The 18262-nt window shown below is 43.1% G+C and overlaps 2 protein-coding genes across 7 annotated transcripts in view; one reads left to right on the top strand and one right to left on the bottom strand.

Annotated features, from left to right (window-relative positions):
• The window catches only part of l(3)mbt (lethal (3) malignant brain tumor), a 57128-nt gene extending 53858 nt beyond the window's left edge, over positions 1-3270 (bottom strand). For all 5 annotated transcript variants that reach the window (XM_055068514.1, XM_055068515.1, XM_055068511.1 and 2 more), the window contains exon 1: positions 3180-3270. The gene's annotated coding sequence lies outside the window, so the exon portion shown is untranslated. The remainder of the gene's footprint in view (positions 1-3179) is intronic.
• A 1734-nt stretch (positions 3271-5004) lies between these two features.
• On the top strand, positions 5005-17478 carry Kap3 (kinesin associated protein 3). 2 transcript variants are annotated; one of them, XM_055068517.1, is made up of 7 exons: positions 5005-5621; positions 6152-6498; positions 7645-7980; positions 8433-8747; positions 11476-12285; positions 13226-13450; positions 15506-17478. In XM_055068517.1, the coding sequence occupies exons 2-7, from the start codon at positions 6178-6180 to the stop codon at positions 15620-15622; spliced, it is 2124 nt and encodes a 707-aa protein (XP_054924492.1). In that variant the 5' UTR covers positions 5005-5621; positions 6152-6177; the 3' UTR covers positions 15623-17478. The 2 variants fall into 2 exon arrangements, with proteins under 2 accessions (XP_054924492.1, XP_050030681.1); XM_050174724.3 differs by lacking the exon at positions 5005-5621 and having other exon boundaries at positions 5630-6498.
• The last annotated feature ends 784 nt before the right edge of the window (positions 17479-18262 follow it).

Genomic DNA, 18262 nt, shown 5'->3' on the forward strand with positions numbered 1-18262 from the left:
TCTTATTTCAGTCTCAAGGAGGAGAGAACAATAGAAATGGTTCTGCTGCAGAAGAGCTGCATTTGCTGTGCATAGGCACCAGCCCTGAGTGAACACACAAGGCAGATAAGTTCTGCCTAATAGGTTCCAGTCATTAAACAGAATGGCTCACTTTTAGGCTGCCTACATAGGAATTTGTTGTCTCGATTGATTATTTGGCAAATCTCGCTATGTTTGCATTCCTTTAAAGGGGTACTGACTTGGTATATTTGATTATTCATTTGTTGCATTAAATGAAGGTACTAGGCCTCTAAAACCCCCAGAAAAAGTTTTGGCAAGCCTCAGAGTGCTGTAAGTAATCTAATATAATAGTTTTTCTACGGCCAGTTTCAATTTCCTTTCTACTCGTTGTGATGTCATCACACAGTATGTGGTCACGTGGGAGCAGGACATTGCAACATTTTGACACTCGCTCCGGCTCGCTTGGTCATACGCTGTGCTGCTACACTGGCTCTCACAACAAGTAGCCGCATACAAGTTGAGCGAGTGAGAGTGTCAAAACAATGCAACGTCCTGCTCCCACGTGGCCATATACTGTGGGGTGACGTCGCAATGCAGTAGAAACGAAATCAAAACTGGCTTTGGAAAAGCTGTTGTATCAAATTACTAACAGCACTCTGAGGCTTGTCACTATTTTTTCTGGGGTTTAGGTTTACCTTCATTTAACATAATAAAAATGAAAATTCAGAAATATCAAGTCAGTACCCCTTCAAAACAATGTGCAGTGTTGTAGAACAATGCTTCTCTCCTTCAACGAATTCAGCACTGTATGTGCATCTGGTGACAAGCTGTTCCTTTGTTTCGTTACTTCTATTTGTACAGTGCTCCACACAACTGAGGGAAGTTGTTTTCATTTACAAGCTCCTGGACGTCTAATTGTGAATGGTATTACATACATGGTCAAATGCATATAAGCCTCATTTCTTTACTAAGCAGACTCAATGTAAAATTCATATTTCACTTTTTTTTTAGAAATGAGAAAATATTCTGTTTGATTCAATATTCTGAGATTGTGTTTCTCAAATATTTGCATTCAATTCGAAAACATTATTATTAGAACATCACTACAATTTAGCATATTATATGCTTCTTGCACTTATTAACACTATTGTGCTGAATGTAGCCTTAGCTTCCTCATAAAGCTATTATTTATCAAAGAGCTATAAAAAGATATATTAACATCTTGCCACAAATGAAACATTCAAATGCAAGGAATGGCAACAATAATATTTTTGTCAATGGACTCAACGAAGAGTGAAATGCTAGCACACTACTATGTCTTCAACTTGGTTCAACACTGGAGTGCAACATTTGTGCAGTTGGCGCATCAAATGGCAGGAAACAGGGATACAGGTTTTTATTATATATACTCATCAATGGGGCACGTAGTGACAACAGCTGCTCACATCAGGTTGATAGCCACAGAGGCAACCAGGCCAGTCATGGTCCTAAAAAGCTTGGTTGATGATAATGTCTATATAATGTCTAGCTTCTTCAGCAAATTCAAAAAGCACACACAAAATAATAAATGTGTTTTTGAGTATTTTCTGCCAATATTGACAAGTAGATACTTTTCTATGTGCAGTTACCATTATTACCCTTATAGAGAAAAGCTTCAGAGCGTTTTGTATTTTTTGTACAAGAGTACATATATATGCAGATAAATGACAACCAGCTTAATTCTTGAGTGGTGTATGTGTTAAGTAGCGATAGCATGTCTGCATACAATGAAAACAGTAGATTACACAGATAAGAGTAGAATACACTTTTAGGCTAGGGGGGAAATAATGTTTCAAACACGAAATCTGCGTTCCACTAAACTGTTCTTTTCGATATAATTAATATAGTTCCAGGGACCAACTGTGTGAACTACGGTACACATATACCATGAGAACTCATGTAATGTGGAGCTGCATGATATAAAATGGGCCGTAATTATGAAGTAGGATGTATAAATTTGCAGCCAGACATTTTTCTGCATTTTTTCTTCCTTTTCCAGAACCATATTCAGGTTTTTCAAATTGCCTGTCGTCACTCAGGATACTGCGTCACTTAGGCTAGAGAGCGTGGTAGAAGAAAGGTAAACCTAGCAGTGTTTGGCAAGATTCGTGCTGAAAACGCGCGCAATCGCGAAACATTTACATAGAATATAGGCACGACAGCGCTTAGCAACATAAACCTCAAGGAAGACAGGTTCTTTGCAGCAACGTTCGGGCGAGCCCGCAATGCTACTACCATTACGAGGCCGCAAGCGCACGCGCTGGCAAAAAGAAAGGGCGTCTCGTCCCGTCACATTGGTGCGTAATAATAATTAAAAAAAATGATGAACAGTTAGTGGTCTGTCATCACCAATTATCGGTGCAAAACAAACTCGCAAACCACGTGATGTAGTTTCATTTTTGTCCCGCTGTAGATAAACGTGTTTATAATAGGAGACAACCGCTACTGCACAAATTCACGCATCAAGAAGTATGAAGGCCAGCTGAAACTACTCGATATTTCAAGCCTGATTATTTTATTTTATTTTTTTAGGTCTAAATTGCATATGCTGGCTTATGAGATATGCTCGTTGCGCAGAGATATAGAATATTTAGTGCACGCGGAAAGACTGCGTATCGCACATTGATCGTTTGACAAATGCATGCCGAGAAAATGTACGTACGGTTGGCGTAGACAAATCTCGTGGGGGGAAAAATGGGTAATTTTCGCCCAAGACGGACAGTGCGGTTCGACGTTGCTCTCCCTTCGTGGAGCTAGCTAGGATTACACTCCTCTCCCCCACTCCACGCGAAAAAAAAAAGTTTCCCTGACACCAACGGAGTCATCTCGGGCGCTAACAAATATTTTTACAAACATTGCCCCGGCCTTAGCGTAGTTCAGCCGTGCGCACGCGAATTATCGTTTTCCGACAGCCAACTTATTCTCTCCCAGATGTTTTTCGTCGTCGGCAGGCGAAATAAAGCCCAAGAGAGTCGCTGCGAGAAAGTCGGAGTGCCAAGTTTTCCGCCCGTATTGCTCCTGCAATCGCGACGAAACACACAACAAAATTCGTGGCCGTCTCTAAGGGCTCAATCGGCATCGTTTTTCTGCCGATATTGTCAGTCTGTTTTCTTGGAATGACAATAAAACGGCATACGTACAGAATTTTGTCGCCGCCATACCAGCACCAGCGATAATGCCCGCTTTCCCAGTGCTCCGTATGCGCATGCGTTATACCAAGTGCCCTCCTCCTGAGGGCGGGACTTAGCGGCTCACCGCGGCGGCCTTGAGTGCTGGCGCGCGCAGCGGCGCGCCATCGGAAGATCCCAACGAACAAAATCGACGAAGAAGCGTGCGGTGGAAACATGCGTGCGACTCTTTGACAAGTCTCTGCGCTCGACAACCTGGCGTGCTCTACCACTGTCTTTGCGAAACGCGAAAAGCTAATTTCTCTGCGCTCTTCTCAAAATGCGCGCATGCTGGCAAATTTCGAAAGCGCCAGAGTAAATTATCGAAATTTCACAAATATGGACGTTGTAGCCGCCGCTCCTGAATAACTAATAGAAAATTGTTTGTTCCTTCTTTAACTGCTTTTGTTGCAATGTGGTTTTCCAAACACGGCCAGCATACACTGCAAAACACGCGGTCTGTATATATATACATGTCGCAATTAACAAACAATAACGTTTAATAACGTTTAAAAGTAATGTACGCGTAAACGTGGCTTAATTTGGGTGCCGTAAACAGATATTGAAGCAAACTCTCCCGAGTTTTTATCTGTAATTTTATTTCTAATTATGATGCCTAATATTTTGCGCGCAGTCTTCATTCGCGCTACACTTTCGCTGTGTACGAAAATCGCTGCTTAACCATTTCTAAAAGTGAGCTCCTGAAAATGGGGCTTGTAATTAAGAAATGTTAAGAAATTTATTCATGTGCTTAAGGTCATCTTGATCTATCTGCTATTTCGTTAATAAACTAAACATTATTGTTCGCAATTTTTACAGCCACCGCGCCGTCGTCTGCTGCCCATTCAAGCAGCACATATGCTTCTATTTTTTCATCCAAACATTAGCTTTAAATTACAATATATAATACTACCTTATATGTATGCAAGCTTTTTATGGATTAAAACTTATATATATATATATATATATATATATATATATATATATATATATATATATATATATATATATATACACTTTAGCATGCACATTAAGTGGTGTTTATGACGTGTTCTCGGCTCCAAAAATAGCTTTCGCCACATTCAACCAGCAAAAGCATAGCCTTTACGATCTGCATCTTAAGTACCATGCCTAGAGTGACCTTACCATGCCTAAAGCATGACTCGTCTATAAAGTGTTTTAATCTCATCTCTATGAATCTCATTTCAAAAGAGGTAGCTTTATTAACTTCGGAATTGGCATATATATTGGCTTTCGTTACTTTGAGGAAACCCCAACCCAGGAAATCAGCATGAAATCAGATTCCCACTCGGAGCAGAGCTAGGGCAGAGGATGGTCACAGCCAAGAGTTTCTCACCATAACACCTAGAGGGAAATCTGGCGCCACCGTCTATGGGATTTTCTTAAGGGAGCACCGTGCCGTCACGGGAATGACGGTATGTGTGTCTGCGAGGCTCGTATTGGCTGGTGTTGTACGAGGCTTCGTCTAAAACGTGGATATGGCTACACAAATAACGCGTTCCCAAAGTAAAATCTTTATAAAATGTTTCCATTCACGCATATTACATCTTTACTCACCTACAATGCATGACCAAGCGAAGAAAAGCAAGGACAGACAATAAACTGTTTCAAAGCGATCGCGAACTTTGTCGTCTGTCTTCCAACTTTAGCGACCCGCTGATACGTTTTACGTAACATATAATCGTACACGCAATAACAAGTTCTCATAGTTAAACAAAACATGTTTTTGCGTAATAATAAAACCAAACAGCTTTTCGCGTGCTGTTTTAGTAGAAAATGAATCATTGCGACAGACGGAACGGTGCTTGCCAAGCGTGTCTTCAAGGCGTCCTGTCTCCCCGAGAACGATGCCAATCCGAAGTCACAACATACCGGCATTCCCATGCATACCACAGCGCAGCAGCGCCAGATTTCCCTCTAGGTAATGTAGTGAGTAATTGCATGGTCACAGCGTATGAAACTCGATGGGCCACAGGGTTTTAGTTTTCTTTAAGGTATTGCGCTTGCCCATACTTAGTTGCTACTCGAATTTTGCAGCAAGATCGCATGTCTTATCTATATTGTTTAGTATAACCTCTGGTATAACCAATGCAACACTTGACTTTTCACTTGCCTGATTTGTCCAGAAAAAAAAAAAAAACACGTGGATAGTTGTTATGAGCATTCCCTTTGAAACGGGGCGGTGGGTTGCGCCATCAAGCCCTTGCTTTTATACTGTCTAATCTGCTATCTAAATTAAACAATAATTAAAAAAAAACACTATGAACTTTCACAAACTAATTTTCTGATCCCCTATTCACAAACTGCTTTCACCTGCGCCCTCTTACAGTGCCTAGCCCTCTGTGCCCCTCGCGATGTTTAAAACATGACGTTGTCGGCATAGGTAAAGCAATGGTAAAGCATGACCTTTGAGATTAGGTTTTATTAATCGCTTGAGAGGGAGGACGATCTTATTTGGCAACGTCCATTACGTGTTTTGTGATCATACCATATCATACCTCCATTAGCTCTATTACAACGGTTCTTGTTTCTTTTTCTGTACGTCTGCTCCACGAGTAGACTTTTGAGTTGTTAAGAGATGAAAACGGCAATTTATTTTTTTCAATTTGGGCAACGCATGAGACCTGTGCATCTCTCATATTGTGCCTCGTATAATCACGGCGGTGGCAACATCAATGCTGCTACAACATCCGGAGAATGACGTCCCCGTCTCACAGACGCGTCGACACGGGCCCGTGACAAAAGATCGATAAATTGTTTGGTCTGGAATTATCCGAACGGTCTGCGGAAGCAGGTCACGCCTATACTTCACATCGGGTTCGCAAAGTTTATATAGGACTCATGCAGTAGACAGCTCGAGCCTCAGACCGGTGCGTCATCGCAACTGCGAAACCACGTTTCAGCGTACGATCACTTTTCCACAGGCAGCAGGGAAGCGGCGCACGCCGAGATGCAGCCTGACGACGTGACCCAGTGCGTTCAGAGAAACGTCCGCAACTGCGAACTGGACGTGCATCCGACCGAGAAGGCCCTCGTAGTCCGGTACGAGGTGGAAGCGGTCGTCCTGGGCGACGATGGGCCAGCGCTCGAGCAGAGCCGCTCCTGCCAGAAGCTTATACGCGTCAAGAGCATCAACGCCACGACCGACGTGGCTGCGCTGGCTCGCGAGATTGTTGCCAAGTGCGACCTCTTGCACGAGTCCCAGACGGGCCGAGTGGAGCGACTGCTTTCGTACCTCCAGCAGCGCAAGGACAACGGGACGTTTAGCAGGGTAACACCTAGCTATGTTATTGTATTGCTCTTTTTAACAGCTGGAATTGTCGTCGTCGGAGACTGCCAACTTTGAATAAACATTTGAACTATTCCGGGAGCTTTCCATGCTAACAAAAAATAAAATGAAAAATTGAGCTGTATATAAGGAACCGTGCAGCGCTGTTCTAATTAAGAGAGCAGCTGATATTGATTCAAAACTAAGTGCAGCTGTTTACAAACTTTCAATGAGCATCTTTATATTTGTCTGGGATAGGATATGTCTACGTCTATCTTGTCTGCTAGGATATAATCGTGTGGCGTAAATTGACTTGGTGTAGATGATTTCTACACAGCCATCAGCTGCACTGCTTTGTTACAGGTCCAATCATGAACCCATGGACAACTCAGTACACCCACTCTGCAACAAGCAAAGTAATTACGATACAGAGGTTCACAAGAAGATGAAGACTTCAACTGTGATTTAACAAGGGATGTCTGAGGCTGGAGCCAACGTTTTGACAGGGGGACTTGTCTTTGTCAGGTCCCTATACAAAGACTGTCAGAACATTAATGGTTTTAGCCTGAGAAGGGTATAAGATTGGGCGTGTTAGTAAAACATGCTTTAAAGTGTTAATAACATGCAAGGACACCAGAGATCTCCCTTGTTGGCCTCTGCTAGCTAAAAAGTATATTAACAGCCACACAGCTGGTGCATCGGCTATTGCATTTGATATATTAATAATTAACAGAGATGTAATATTTGAAAATTGAACTTGTTAGTACAGGGATTCATGTTACTGAAATTCAGATGTGAAAACACAAACACAAGAAGGAACAAAAATGACAACATAAATGTCAACTACCAAACAAACAGGCACAACACGAATAGTGTTGTACATTCTCAAATGTCCATGAGATTAGCGATTACCCTGGGATGAATTGATACGTATGTTTAAAGAGTGGATGCAGTTAACCTGTGGGTTAGAACTCAATGAACAGTGACTGTGCTCGCCACTATCATTGTGATTTGAGTGTTTTTTTTTTCTGGACACCATTTTGCCCAATGAGGTAAATTCTTAACTCGCACTCTTGGCAGTGTTCAATTCTGCACTGTCACTTTGGCATGACAGTAGTGTGCTGGCCACTGATGTGTCTATGATCTCAGCCCCAGACAGGAGTCCAGTCGTGGCAGCATGGAGGCTCATCACCTTCAGGAGGTCGAGCGGCACCGATGGCCAGCATGGCCTGCCTCGAGTCTTACGTGGACATGCTGTATGAGGAAGGGGAGGACAAAGTGCGTAGCTCGGCCATGGTGCTGCAGCTGGCTCGCAGCCCAGACAACTTGGGTGAGCTGGCAGCCAATGACACCCTGTTATGTGCACTGGCCCGGGTGCTACGAGAGGATGGCCGCAGGGACACCCAGCTGGCCACCAACCTGGCCTATGTCTTCTTCTGCCTCTCAACTTTCTCACAGTTTCACCCAGTCATTGCCGAGTACAAGGTGGGCCCATTCCTTTGCCAATTGTTAAATTTGTTGCTTCAAACAGAATATAGCAGAGCTTTGAAAAGTGGATACCCATTCCAATGCTTAAACAGCATGTGCTGCAAATACTCAATCGCTACGGCATTCTGCTGTTGAGTGCGAGGCCATGGGTCTGAGTTCTGAAGGCATTTCAATGGAGTGGAATGTGGAAACACTTCTGTAGTGTGCTTTAAATTGTCTGCATTTTAAAAAATGCCAAGTGGTCAGTACTAATCCAGAGCCAATATCAAAGCAGCAGTCATACCTGACGTGCGGATACCTCTAGTTTGCATAAATATTGATATGCAATAAAATAATAGCAATATATTAAAACAAGGTATTGTCTTTTTACATACCCTGGATGGCATACTGTGCGTAGGAAAGATCAGGTCAAATATATCGTGAATAATCATTGTGTCTTGATAATCTAGGTTGGCTCCATCTGCCTAGATTTGGTGGAGTACGAGTTGCGACGGCATGCTCACTGGAGAGAGGAGCTGTCGCGAGCACCAGACGACGATCGTAGTCGGCGCAAGTTTATGGGGCTAACACGCCGACAGGACCAGCTTCTACGTGTGTGCCTCTACCTGCTTCTCAATGTGGCCGAGGAGCCACGCAGCGAGATCAAGATGGTCAACCGTGGACTTGTGCCCATGCTTGTTGAATGCCTCGAACGGGAACAGACGGACCTGCTCCTGATTGCAGTCTGCTTCTTGAAGAAGCTCTCCATCTACTATGAGAATCAGGTCTGGTACCTTTGCATCTTTTTGGGGGCTATAGTCCTAGCAACTGTTGTGCACAGGGGCCATCCACAGGGTCGTCCACTCTTTCAGTGAGATCTATCATTCAGCATTTGTTCAACTTCATGGAAAAAGTGACTTATAGTATGCCAAAGAAATCTGTTACTAAAGGTACAAGATGCAGGCCTTCAAGATGCAGGCCACGGCCAGCGCTTGCATACCAATAAGGTGAAACACTTAGGAGAAACTGCCCATTATATTATTCAAACCAATATGACTCCATGAACCTTTCTTCATAGTTGTAGAAGAAAAGATAACCAATATGTGACACCTAATGGAAGTATCTGTTGATGAAAAAATAACCTGCTTGCCTCCACTCCACATTTCAGCTGCTATCTGTGCTTGAATACGAATGAAACATTTTCCCTAAGAGTGGACAACCCTGTACCTGATGTTCTTTGCCAACCACTTGCTTGTTCATATACACGATTGATTGGTACCCAGAAGCTTCCGAGGGCCACTAAATCTTGCATGAGTTCTAGTTGTGCTCTAGCAAACTGGCACCTAGCTGGTGGTCTCCAACATGAACATCTAGCTGAGTACTACCCCAGAATGAGAGTGCTAACACTTTCCTACTGTGGTGTCTCAATTGTGCGCTTGGTATAAAGGAACGACAACATAGTAGTGCAAACAGTCAAAAGGGCATTTATTGCACGTTTCATGTGCCAATGCCAGCTAGCCAAATTACTACCAATAGAACACGTAGATGGACGCGAACGAATCATGGAAGTCCGACTCATCGTGGCAGGATATTGAGTGAATAGGTTCCCTCCCATACGGGACACAAAGCCTAATCGTTAATGCGTATTGTCACGCGAATGGTGGCACATTCAAGCAATTGAATTCATCCATCCCAGTGCCCCATTCTGAAGCCTCGCAAAACAGTCCCGCAATGCGTGCTGACAGGCGCATGAACAGTCCGTGCACTCTGCCAACCCCAAACCAAAGAGACAGTGGCTACTCCCTTTTGCACCCAAGTAACCTCTCCATTAGATGGCATTAGCAGTGCCACACTCGCGTCACCTCTTGTGCTGAATGGGTTGTAGTTAAAAAAATTATTACTGGCAAGTACAAAAACACAGTCATATACACTGATTCATTAAGTACACTGAAGGCTCTAAATCTGAAATCTGAGTATGAACCCCTGTTAGGAGATATACTAAACATGGTTGCGCTTAACAAATATGGAAGATCAATCCGCTTCTGCTGGGTACCAAGTCATGTTGGGATACCGGGTAACGAAGCAGCAGATAGATGTGCATCGATGGCTGCGCACAAAGACATAATAAACACAACACTTCCATATAAAGATAGTATCCATGCTATTAAGAAGGCCTTGACGTCAAAGTGGCAACACGAATAGGACCATTGTACAGAAAACAAGTTGCATCTCACTAAACCCGTACTTGGTGAGTGGAAGTCATGCAACCACCAGGAGCGCTTCTTTGAAGTAGTTCTATGCTGACTACGCATTGGGCACTCACACCTCACACACAATTATCTACTTACAAAAGAAGACGTGCCGACATGTGAAAAAATGCCAAGAACAACTAACAGTCATGCATATATTACTCACATGCACACACATTGAAGTACAAAGACGAAACCTTTTGCACAACCTATATCAAATGCACATACCTTTACATCCTGCTTTAATTTTAGGAGATGATTCAATAGTCCCTTTACCTGACCTGCATAAATTCCTAGACGACACTGGCTTTTTACACAAAATATAGATTAACACAGCCTTTCTCCTCTTAAATAGTATTATAAAACACCTTGTGTTTGGCGCAGCATAGCCTTAGCCGCTTTTGCGCCACTAAACCACATTTAACTAACTATCTTGTGCTATTTTGCAACTACACCGAGTGCCGGTGGTGCTTGCTATGTGGCAAAGCAAGAGAACAGGAGATGCAAGAGTCATGCGGGGAAAGCAACATCAAAGGAAGCGTGAGGGTCACGTGTCCGTTTTGTCCTTTTTGCTCACCTTGAGTTTAGGCTGAGGTTATCTATCTTTAAAGGTGTGTCCCTAAGGTCAAATATAAAGCCAAGCTAAAATGATAGATTAGCCTTCGAAGGCATCCAAAGCATCACTTGTATTAATAACAGAGCTTTCGTAAATAACAAAAGGAGTGCAAATTTAGTGGTGTCTTACAGAGACGTATTGTGGACCAGTTTGTGTACCCTCTGTGGTTGAACAGATGCAAGTTAAAGAACAGCAATACCTGTTTTAGTTGTGGACATTCAGAGTTGTAAAATGGATACATACTTTCTATTGTTGCCTATTTCCGTAAAAAGTTCGAGGGCCGAAACCAAAAATCTGCTCACAATACTCACTAAAACATAACTTTTAGAATTTTAAACACAGCACATTTCATTGAGATCAGTTCAGTGAAGGCCCAGTGAGAGGATTTCTGCATTTTAAATGTGTTTGAATGGGGAGATGAGAGTTGGCCCAAAAAGAGAAAGCTGGAGTTTTATTTTAGGAATGGCTGCATTAAATATAAAGTTTAAGGTACCGTGTGTGGCTGTGTAAACAAGCAACTGTGTGCAAAGAAGGCAAGGATGACTTTACAAACTTTTTACTTCTGCAAATAATGGCGTCTTGTAAGCATATTTTTGCTTGTCAACTCGCATTGGTCAGAAAGTAATTGGCAATTATTCTTCATCCCAGGCTGAAATGGCGCGGCTACTGACCATTGAACGGCTTGCACCGCTGCTGTCTCAGGAGCCACTCACATCGTCCGTGATACGTCTGCTGCTCAACCTGTCTTTTGATCGTGCACACCGTGCTGCCATGTCTGCAGCAGGGCTTATCTCCAAGTTTGTTCAGCTCCTTGTCAAGGAAGGGCGTGCAGCATCTGATGAGACACCAATTCTCTGTATCTTGTATCACCTGAGCCTTGATGATCGGTGCAAGTCCCAGTTTCCCTACACAGACTGCATGCCGTGGTTGGTCAGGTCCCTTCTGGCAAGCCAGAGTCCACAGCCGGCTCCACTGGCACTGGCCATCAGCCTAGCCAGCCATCGACGCAATGCCCAGCTATTTTCTGGGGCTCTTGAGAAGCTGCTGGAGCGTGCTCTGCGGGATGCAGATGCCTTGTTCTTGCGGCTTGTGCGGACTGTGGCACAGCACAGCGGTGCAGCTTGTGGAGCATCCCTCATGTCCCATGCAGATGCCCTCTGTGCTGCACTCATGCAGCATTCCTCAGGAGCTGAGAGTGATTTTGCAGTAGAGTGTGCCTCTACACTAGCACAGCTGGAGGGGGGCCCCTTTGGGAAACTGCTGAACAGACTTTTGCCATGGATTCGTAGCCGCCTTGCCGAGGGGCCAGATGAGCTGCTTGTGCCTTTGGTTCAACTACTGGCCACAGTGGCACGGAGCAGTGAGACTTGTGCCAAGGCCGTCATGCAGCAGAGTCTGGTTGCCGACTTGACAGGCCTACTCAGAGCCAAGCAGGAGGATGACCAACTAGTGCTACAGGCGAGTACGCCTTGGCATCATTTTAGTGCCGTTTCATGAGCATTTTTACTAGGCATGCATTCTTATCCTCCAAGCTCATTAGTGAAATCAGTAAAAACTCAGGCACTGCAAGTGACTTGTATCAATGGGAGCTGAGCAAAGAAGTGTGACAGGAAGTAAGCTTGTCTTGCTGAATGGCTGAGCAGACAATTCTTACGCTAGCCTGTGCGTTGTGTGCATGTTTTAACTTTCACCATTGATTCACTCTATACCACTTTGCTAGCCAGTAAAGGCTTTTATGATACCCATAAAAAATGTGGGAGATTATATGTACACGGCACCCTTGTCATTATCGGCATCATTAGCCTGTTTTTAAGTGCCATCTAACATAAAGCCCTCTCCCAGAGTTACCTCTGTCCTACAGTTATCTCTGTTTTGTGTCAGCGGAAACCATCCTATACCTTCACATTTTTAGTCCCATTGGCACATCCCCTATCTTTACCCCCTATCCTGCTCTTTGATAGTATTTTGCTTTTATTTTAATCTACAGCTTTAATACTGCTAATAGCCAGCAGATTGCTGAGGGATGCATACAGGATCAATATCCTGCTTGTCTTGCTGAGTCCTGTGTATATTTAATGCCGGTAAATTAGGATCACAGTATTGCAACTTTATTTCACAGAGAGGGATCCTAGGGGTGTAGTCTAAATGCTAGCAATAATGTTGGCTTGGAAACAGCATACCTCCATTCACAGCTTTCAGCAGCAGCAGCAATAGCAGCAACAGTTAATTGAAATTTGGTGGCACCTGTATGAAATGCAGAGTCTAACAGAAACATGCAAGCCAGACATCCCACTAGAAACGTGCACCGTGCAGGTTAGGTGGAGCAATACTAGTAACCAGCTAGCCTATCTTACTTACTTAAAGACTGTCTTGTGGTTGTGTGATTGCTGACTCGCAGGTGGCATACGTGTTCGAAGCCTTGGTGAGCAGTGGCGGTGCTGCTGTACGGGAGTCGCTGGTGCAAGGTTCACAGGAGGTGCCAGCATACCTGCTTGACCTCCTTCATGACCGCAACCCAGAGGTGGGCCATGTCTGCAGCCACGCATTGACCGTGCTGGCCCACTACTACCCTGAGTGGGACCGCCGGCTGTGTGAGGCACGCTTCTGTTGGCACAATGCACAGGTGAGCTCGTGGCAGCCTGTGTCCCACTCTCTCCTTGGAACCACTTAGTGCTGGAGTGTGAAGAATAGACCAATCTTGCACAGAGGTGACATGCTTTGTACAGTGTGAGAACACATGCACACACCACATTGTTCACTTGTGTGATTCACACCTCAATATAATGAATACAAGTATAACAAATTATCGATATAACAAAATAAACCAAAAATGTTTCTTGCCAATATCAGCACGTAACAAATGTATGTGCCTAAACAAATATCAGATTTAGAGGAAGTATTTTCCCGTTGGATGAGACATTGTTATAGAGAGGTTCAACTGTGGAACAGAACCAATATGTTTCGACAAGAGGACTTTTGGACAAGAGAACATCACCCTGGCAAAGGCAAGACCTCTAATTGGAATGTTGGCAGCTAGCTAGGGCTTTCCAGGTTATCAGAACACACAGCCGGACACTGGCTCAGCATGAAAGCATGTGTGTTGGATATAGTGAATAGCAATACTATAGAAGTACTAAGATGGTATCACGTGAAGCAATTGACAAGACTTGGATATAAGAAAGAAATGGTACTGGATGTAGTGAAGCATTTGCCAAGCCTTGGTAGATTTTGGGCAATGGCAAACCAGATACCTAGGACTTCTGAAGGGTATGTGAACTTGCTTAGTGCCTCACTGTCTGTGACGTACAAGTTGCTTGGATATGCATACATCTGTGAAGGATTATTTTTTGTTTTCACGATATACCTAGTTTGACTGCTTTCTCTACTTTCAATAGAGGTTTGATGTAGGTGGCCCTGCTTTTAGTACTTCACTGTACACATCTTTCTAACTGAGTGAATCAAAGGTTACATTCATTTTGTGATTCGTTTCTACTTTCGTTCTTGTGATTCAAATCTTTCATTTGACAATATGCTTTCTTTTGAATAAAGGTTTGATGCAGCCACCTCTGTATTTTCTCAATGTGGAGTTAGAGAGCTGTAAACTTGGTGCTTCAGTTCTTGTTTTAGTCTACCAATTTTCAGCAATTTTTGTACTGTATATTTGAGAGTATAAACAAAGATTCTGCTTGCAGCAGTCGGCTGAGTTTATCCTTCCCTCTTAAATTCCAAACTTTATTAAAATTGGTTCAGTGATCAAGTAATGCAAGCACTTATGTGCTCACATGTGTGTTTCTGTCATGCGTCATGTGCTTGAGGTCAGCAAATCAGAGCTGACCTCAAGCCAAAGCTTTCTCTGAAGTGCTGACAGACTGACGCTGTGACTTAATGCATTAATCACATGATACCTACAGATGGAGAAAGTGGCAGTTTGACCAAACTTCTGCAGGTATATTTCAGCACAGCGGACATTTTAATTGGGGTCTATATATTTATAATGACAGATGAGCTCCCTTAAGTGATACTTTCATTTTATTTTCACAACAATACTGCATGCTTTGGCTACTTTCCCTATAAGTATTAATTTACTTTTCTCTGTTTTAGCACATTTGAAGCAAGCTGGTTGCTTTGAATTACTTTATCATGCAGCATTTTAACATGCAATTTGGGGTACAATAGGATATAATAGTTTTTAAGCTGTGACCTTACTTGTTTGTTTATGTCTATAATATTCATGCACTGAGAAAGTACTCTCTATATGATGATGCGACAGTGGCTGAGGTAGCATGCTGTCATACCCACATTTATTTCGGAAGGCGAAGTGGTGGAGAATGAGAGCACGTTGTGATGCCCATGGCTTGCGAGCTTAGCTATTTGAGGTTCGGGGCGGTAGCGGCGGTGATTATGACTGATAATAATGATGGATGATGATAATTAGGATGCTACATGTACATGTACATTGTACCCTGGAATGTTTTCTTCAATTAGGACTTCAATTGATTGAATCCCTGTATTTGTGGAATTTTACAGTGTATAAATTCAGGCACTGGTGGGCAGCGTTTCCTATAAGAAAATTATATTTTCAACTTCATGCCAATTTGCTCCAGATAAGTGTCAAGCTTGTTGATTAGATGAATCCAGGACTTTGACAATGTGACTTACTTGCTCTCTTTGTATACAGTGGCTGGCAGTAGTCCAGTCAGGAGGGGCACCAGAGGAACATGAAGAGGGCCCTTGCGAGCAGTTCCTGGACCGATCGGACCTTCTATCCAATGGTAGTGCTACTTCTGATCCTTGAACTGACTGTCATCAAATCTGACAGTGATGAACTTCACAGGACCTGAGACCTTTCTACAGACTGAGGGACATCGTCTCTTATTATTGTGGCAGACTTCGGACAAGGCACATCCAATAGCCAGCCTTTGATGGTGATGATGGTAATAGTCTATGTGTAAGTGATGGCAGACTGCAAGTGACGCATGTAGCACAACTAAATCGTGATCGCATTAGCTGCCACAGTCTCATTCTTTTAGTTATCATGGGCCCAGCATCACGTCTATTTATTACATTCATGCCATCTCTGAAGAGGGGGATCCTTGAGTATGAGGTGGCCAGGTTCCCCTCAAGCTGCAACCTGCAGTTTTTTTTTGCCTGGTCATCCTCGAAACTTTGTTGCAGAATAAATTCAATTCAATTCAATTCAATTCGATCTGCAAACTGGACAAGGGCTCCATGACTGCCAAAAGTTCGAGACCCTCTGGTTTATGACACCACAGTTACTCAGTACCAGCAATTAAGCAGGGAGTGTTCGCTTGGCTGGTACCTTCTAAAAAACATTGCCAAAACCATGATCTGATTATGAGGCACGCCATAGTTGGTGACTCCGGAATAATTATGACCACCTTGGCATGCACCTAAATCCAAGTAGATAGGTGTTTTTACATTTCGCCCCCATTGAAATGTGGTTGCCGTGGCCGAAATTCGATTCCGCGACATTGTGCTTAGCAGCCCAACACCATAGCCACTAAGCAACCACGGTGGGTTAGTTACTGTCTCAACAATGCAACAACACTTACAATGGTAACAGAGTTCATTGCTTTTTAATTGAGAGGTCTCATTTAGATCAGACTTGTACGTAACAAATTACGTGTAATTAATTACTTGTAATCAGTTACGTTTGTTGGTTATATTGTAATTTAACTATTAATTTGTTTACTCAGTAACACTCCCTGTAGTTCAGTTACTTTTGACAAAACTAGTTCTGACAGACGACACTGCTTTGAGATTTAGAGAACTTAAATATTGTGGTTGTGGGACCTAGAGATCCAAAGGGATGAAAACATGTACATGGGTTACCTCCTTTCCACAATCAGTGTCCTGCAGCTACACCTGGTTCACATAAACATGGCAAGCTTGCAGATTTGCACACTTCTCTTGGTTGTCCGACTTATAAGGTTTTTTTACGTAGTAAATTTATCGCCCTCTCTCCTGGAAGCGCTTATGGGGGCAGGCCTTCGTAGGTTAAAAAACTCTGCTGAGATCTTCGCTTACTGCAGTCTGTGACTTCTTTGATATAGACAGAAGTTGTTGGCAGGTAAACTCATATGTTTCTTGGTATTCACGTTTATTTATTTGTTTTGTGCATACGTACATAAAGATACATTTGTGCCGTTACAGAAAGAGGTCGCAGGACACAGGGCTTGTATGGGGACCTCCTGTCAGTTAGCTATAAAAAACATAAGTGAAATAAAATAGCAGTTCAACAGCAAGAAATAGAATACATTTGTAATAATTATCACAGGAAATAACAACAGAAGAAACACAGCACCAATGTAGATAACAAAATATAAAGGAGATCATCAAATACGTGGTGAAGTTCGGAGTATTGAATATTGACAAGAAGAGATAGTATGTAGTTCTTTTTTGAGCTGGGCTAATGAAGACATATTTCTAATATGGGATGGTATTTTATTCCAAATTTACAGTGCAGTAAAGGCCTGCCTTCCATAATTTTTGTGTACTTTCGGCAACAAGAAATTTTTATTACCAAAGAATCCAGTTGAGGTGATGTTTACTGGAGAAATATTCGCAAGTTGTTAGACAGAATTAGATATTTATGGTTCTGAAGAAAAATAAATGCACAATTAAACTTTACCAGTTTTTGCATTGATAGTAAGTTGTAGGTGAGGGGAACGTGTGACACATCGCAATGGTAAGTATTGAAAGTCATCATCATCATCATCATCAGCCTGGTTACGCCCACTGCAGGGCAAAGGCCTCTCCCATACTTCTCCAACTGCCCCGGTCATGTACTAATTGTGGCCATGTTGCCCCTCCAAACTTCCTAATCTCATCTGCCCGCCTAACTTTCTGTCGTCCCCTGCTACGCTTCCCTTCCCTCGGAATCCAGTCCGTAACCCTTAATGACCATCGGTTATCTTCCCTCCTCATTACATGTCCTGCCCATGCCCATTTCTTTTTCTTGATTTCAACTAAGATGTCATTAACGCGCGTTTGTTCCCTCACCCAATCTGCTCTTTTCTTATCCCTTAATGTTACACCTATCATTCTTCTTTCCATAGCTCGTTGCGTCGTCCTCAATTTAAGTAGAACTCTTTTCGTAAGCCTCCAGGTTTCTGCCCCGTACGTGAGTACTGGTAAGACACAGCTGTTATAAACTTTTCTCTTGAGGGATAATGGCAACCTGCTGTTCATGATCTCAGAATGCCTGCCAAACGCACCCCAGCCCATTCTTATTCTTCTGATTATTTCACTCTCATGATCCGGATCAGCAGTCACTACCTGTCCTAAGTAGATTTATTCCCTTACCACTTCCAGTGCCTCGCTGCCTATCGTAAACTGCTGTTCCCTTCCGAGACTGTTAAACATTACTTTAGTTTTCTTCAGATTAATTTTTAGTCCCACCTTTCTGCTCTGC

The sequence above is a fragment of the Dermacentor andersoni genome, chromosome 9 (assembly GCF_023375885.2).
Source record: "Dermacentor andersoni chromosome 9, qqDerAnde1_hic_scaffold, whole genome shotgun sequence".
In the NCBI taxonomy this organism is placed as follows: Eukaryota; Metazoa; Arthropoda; class Arachnida; order Ixodida; family Ixodidae; genus Dermacentor; species Dermacentor andersoni.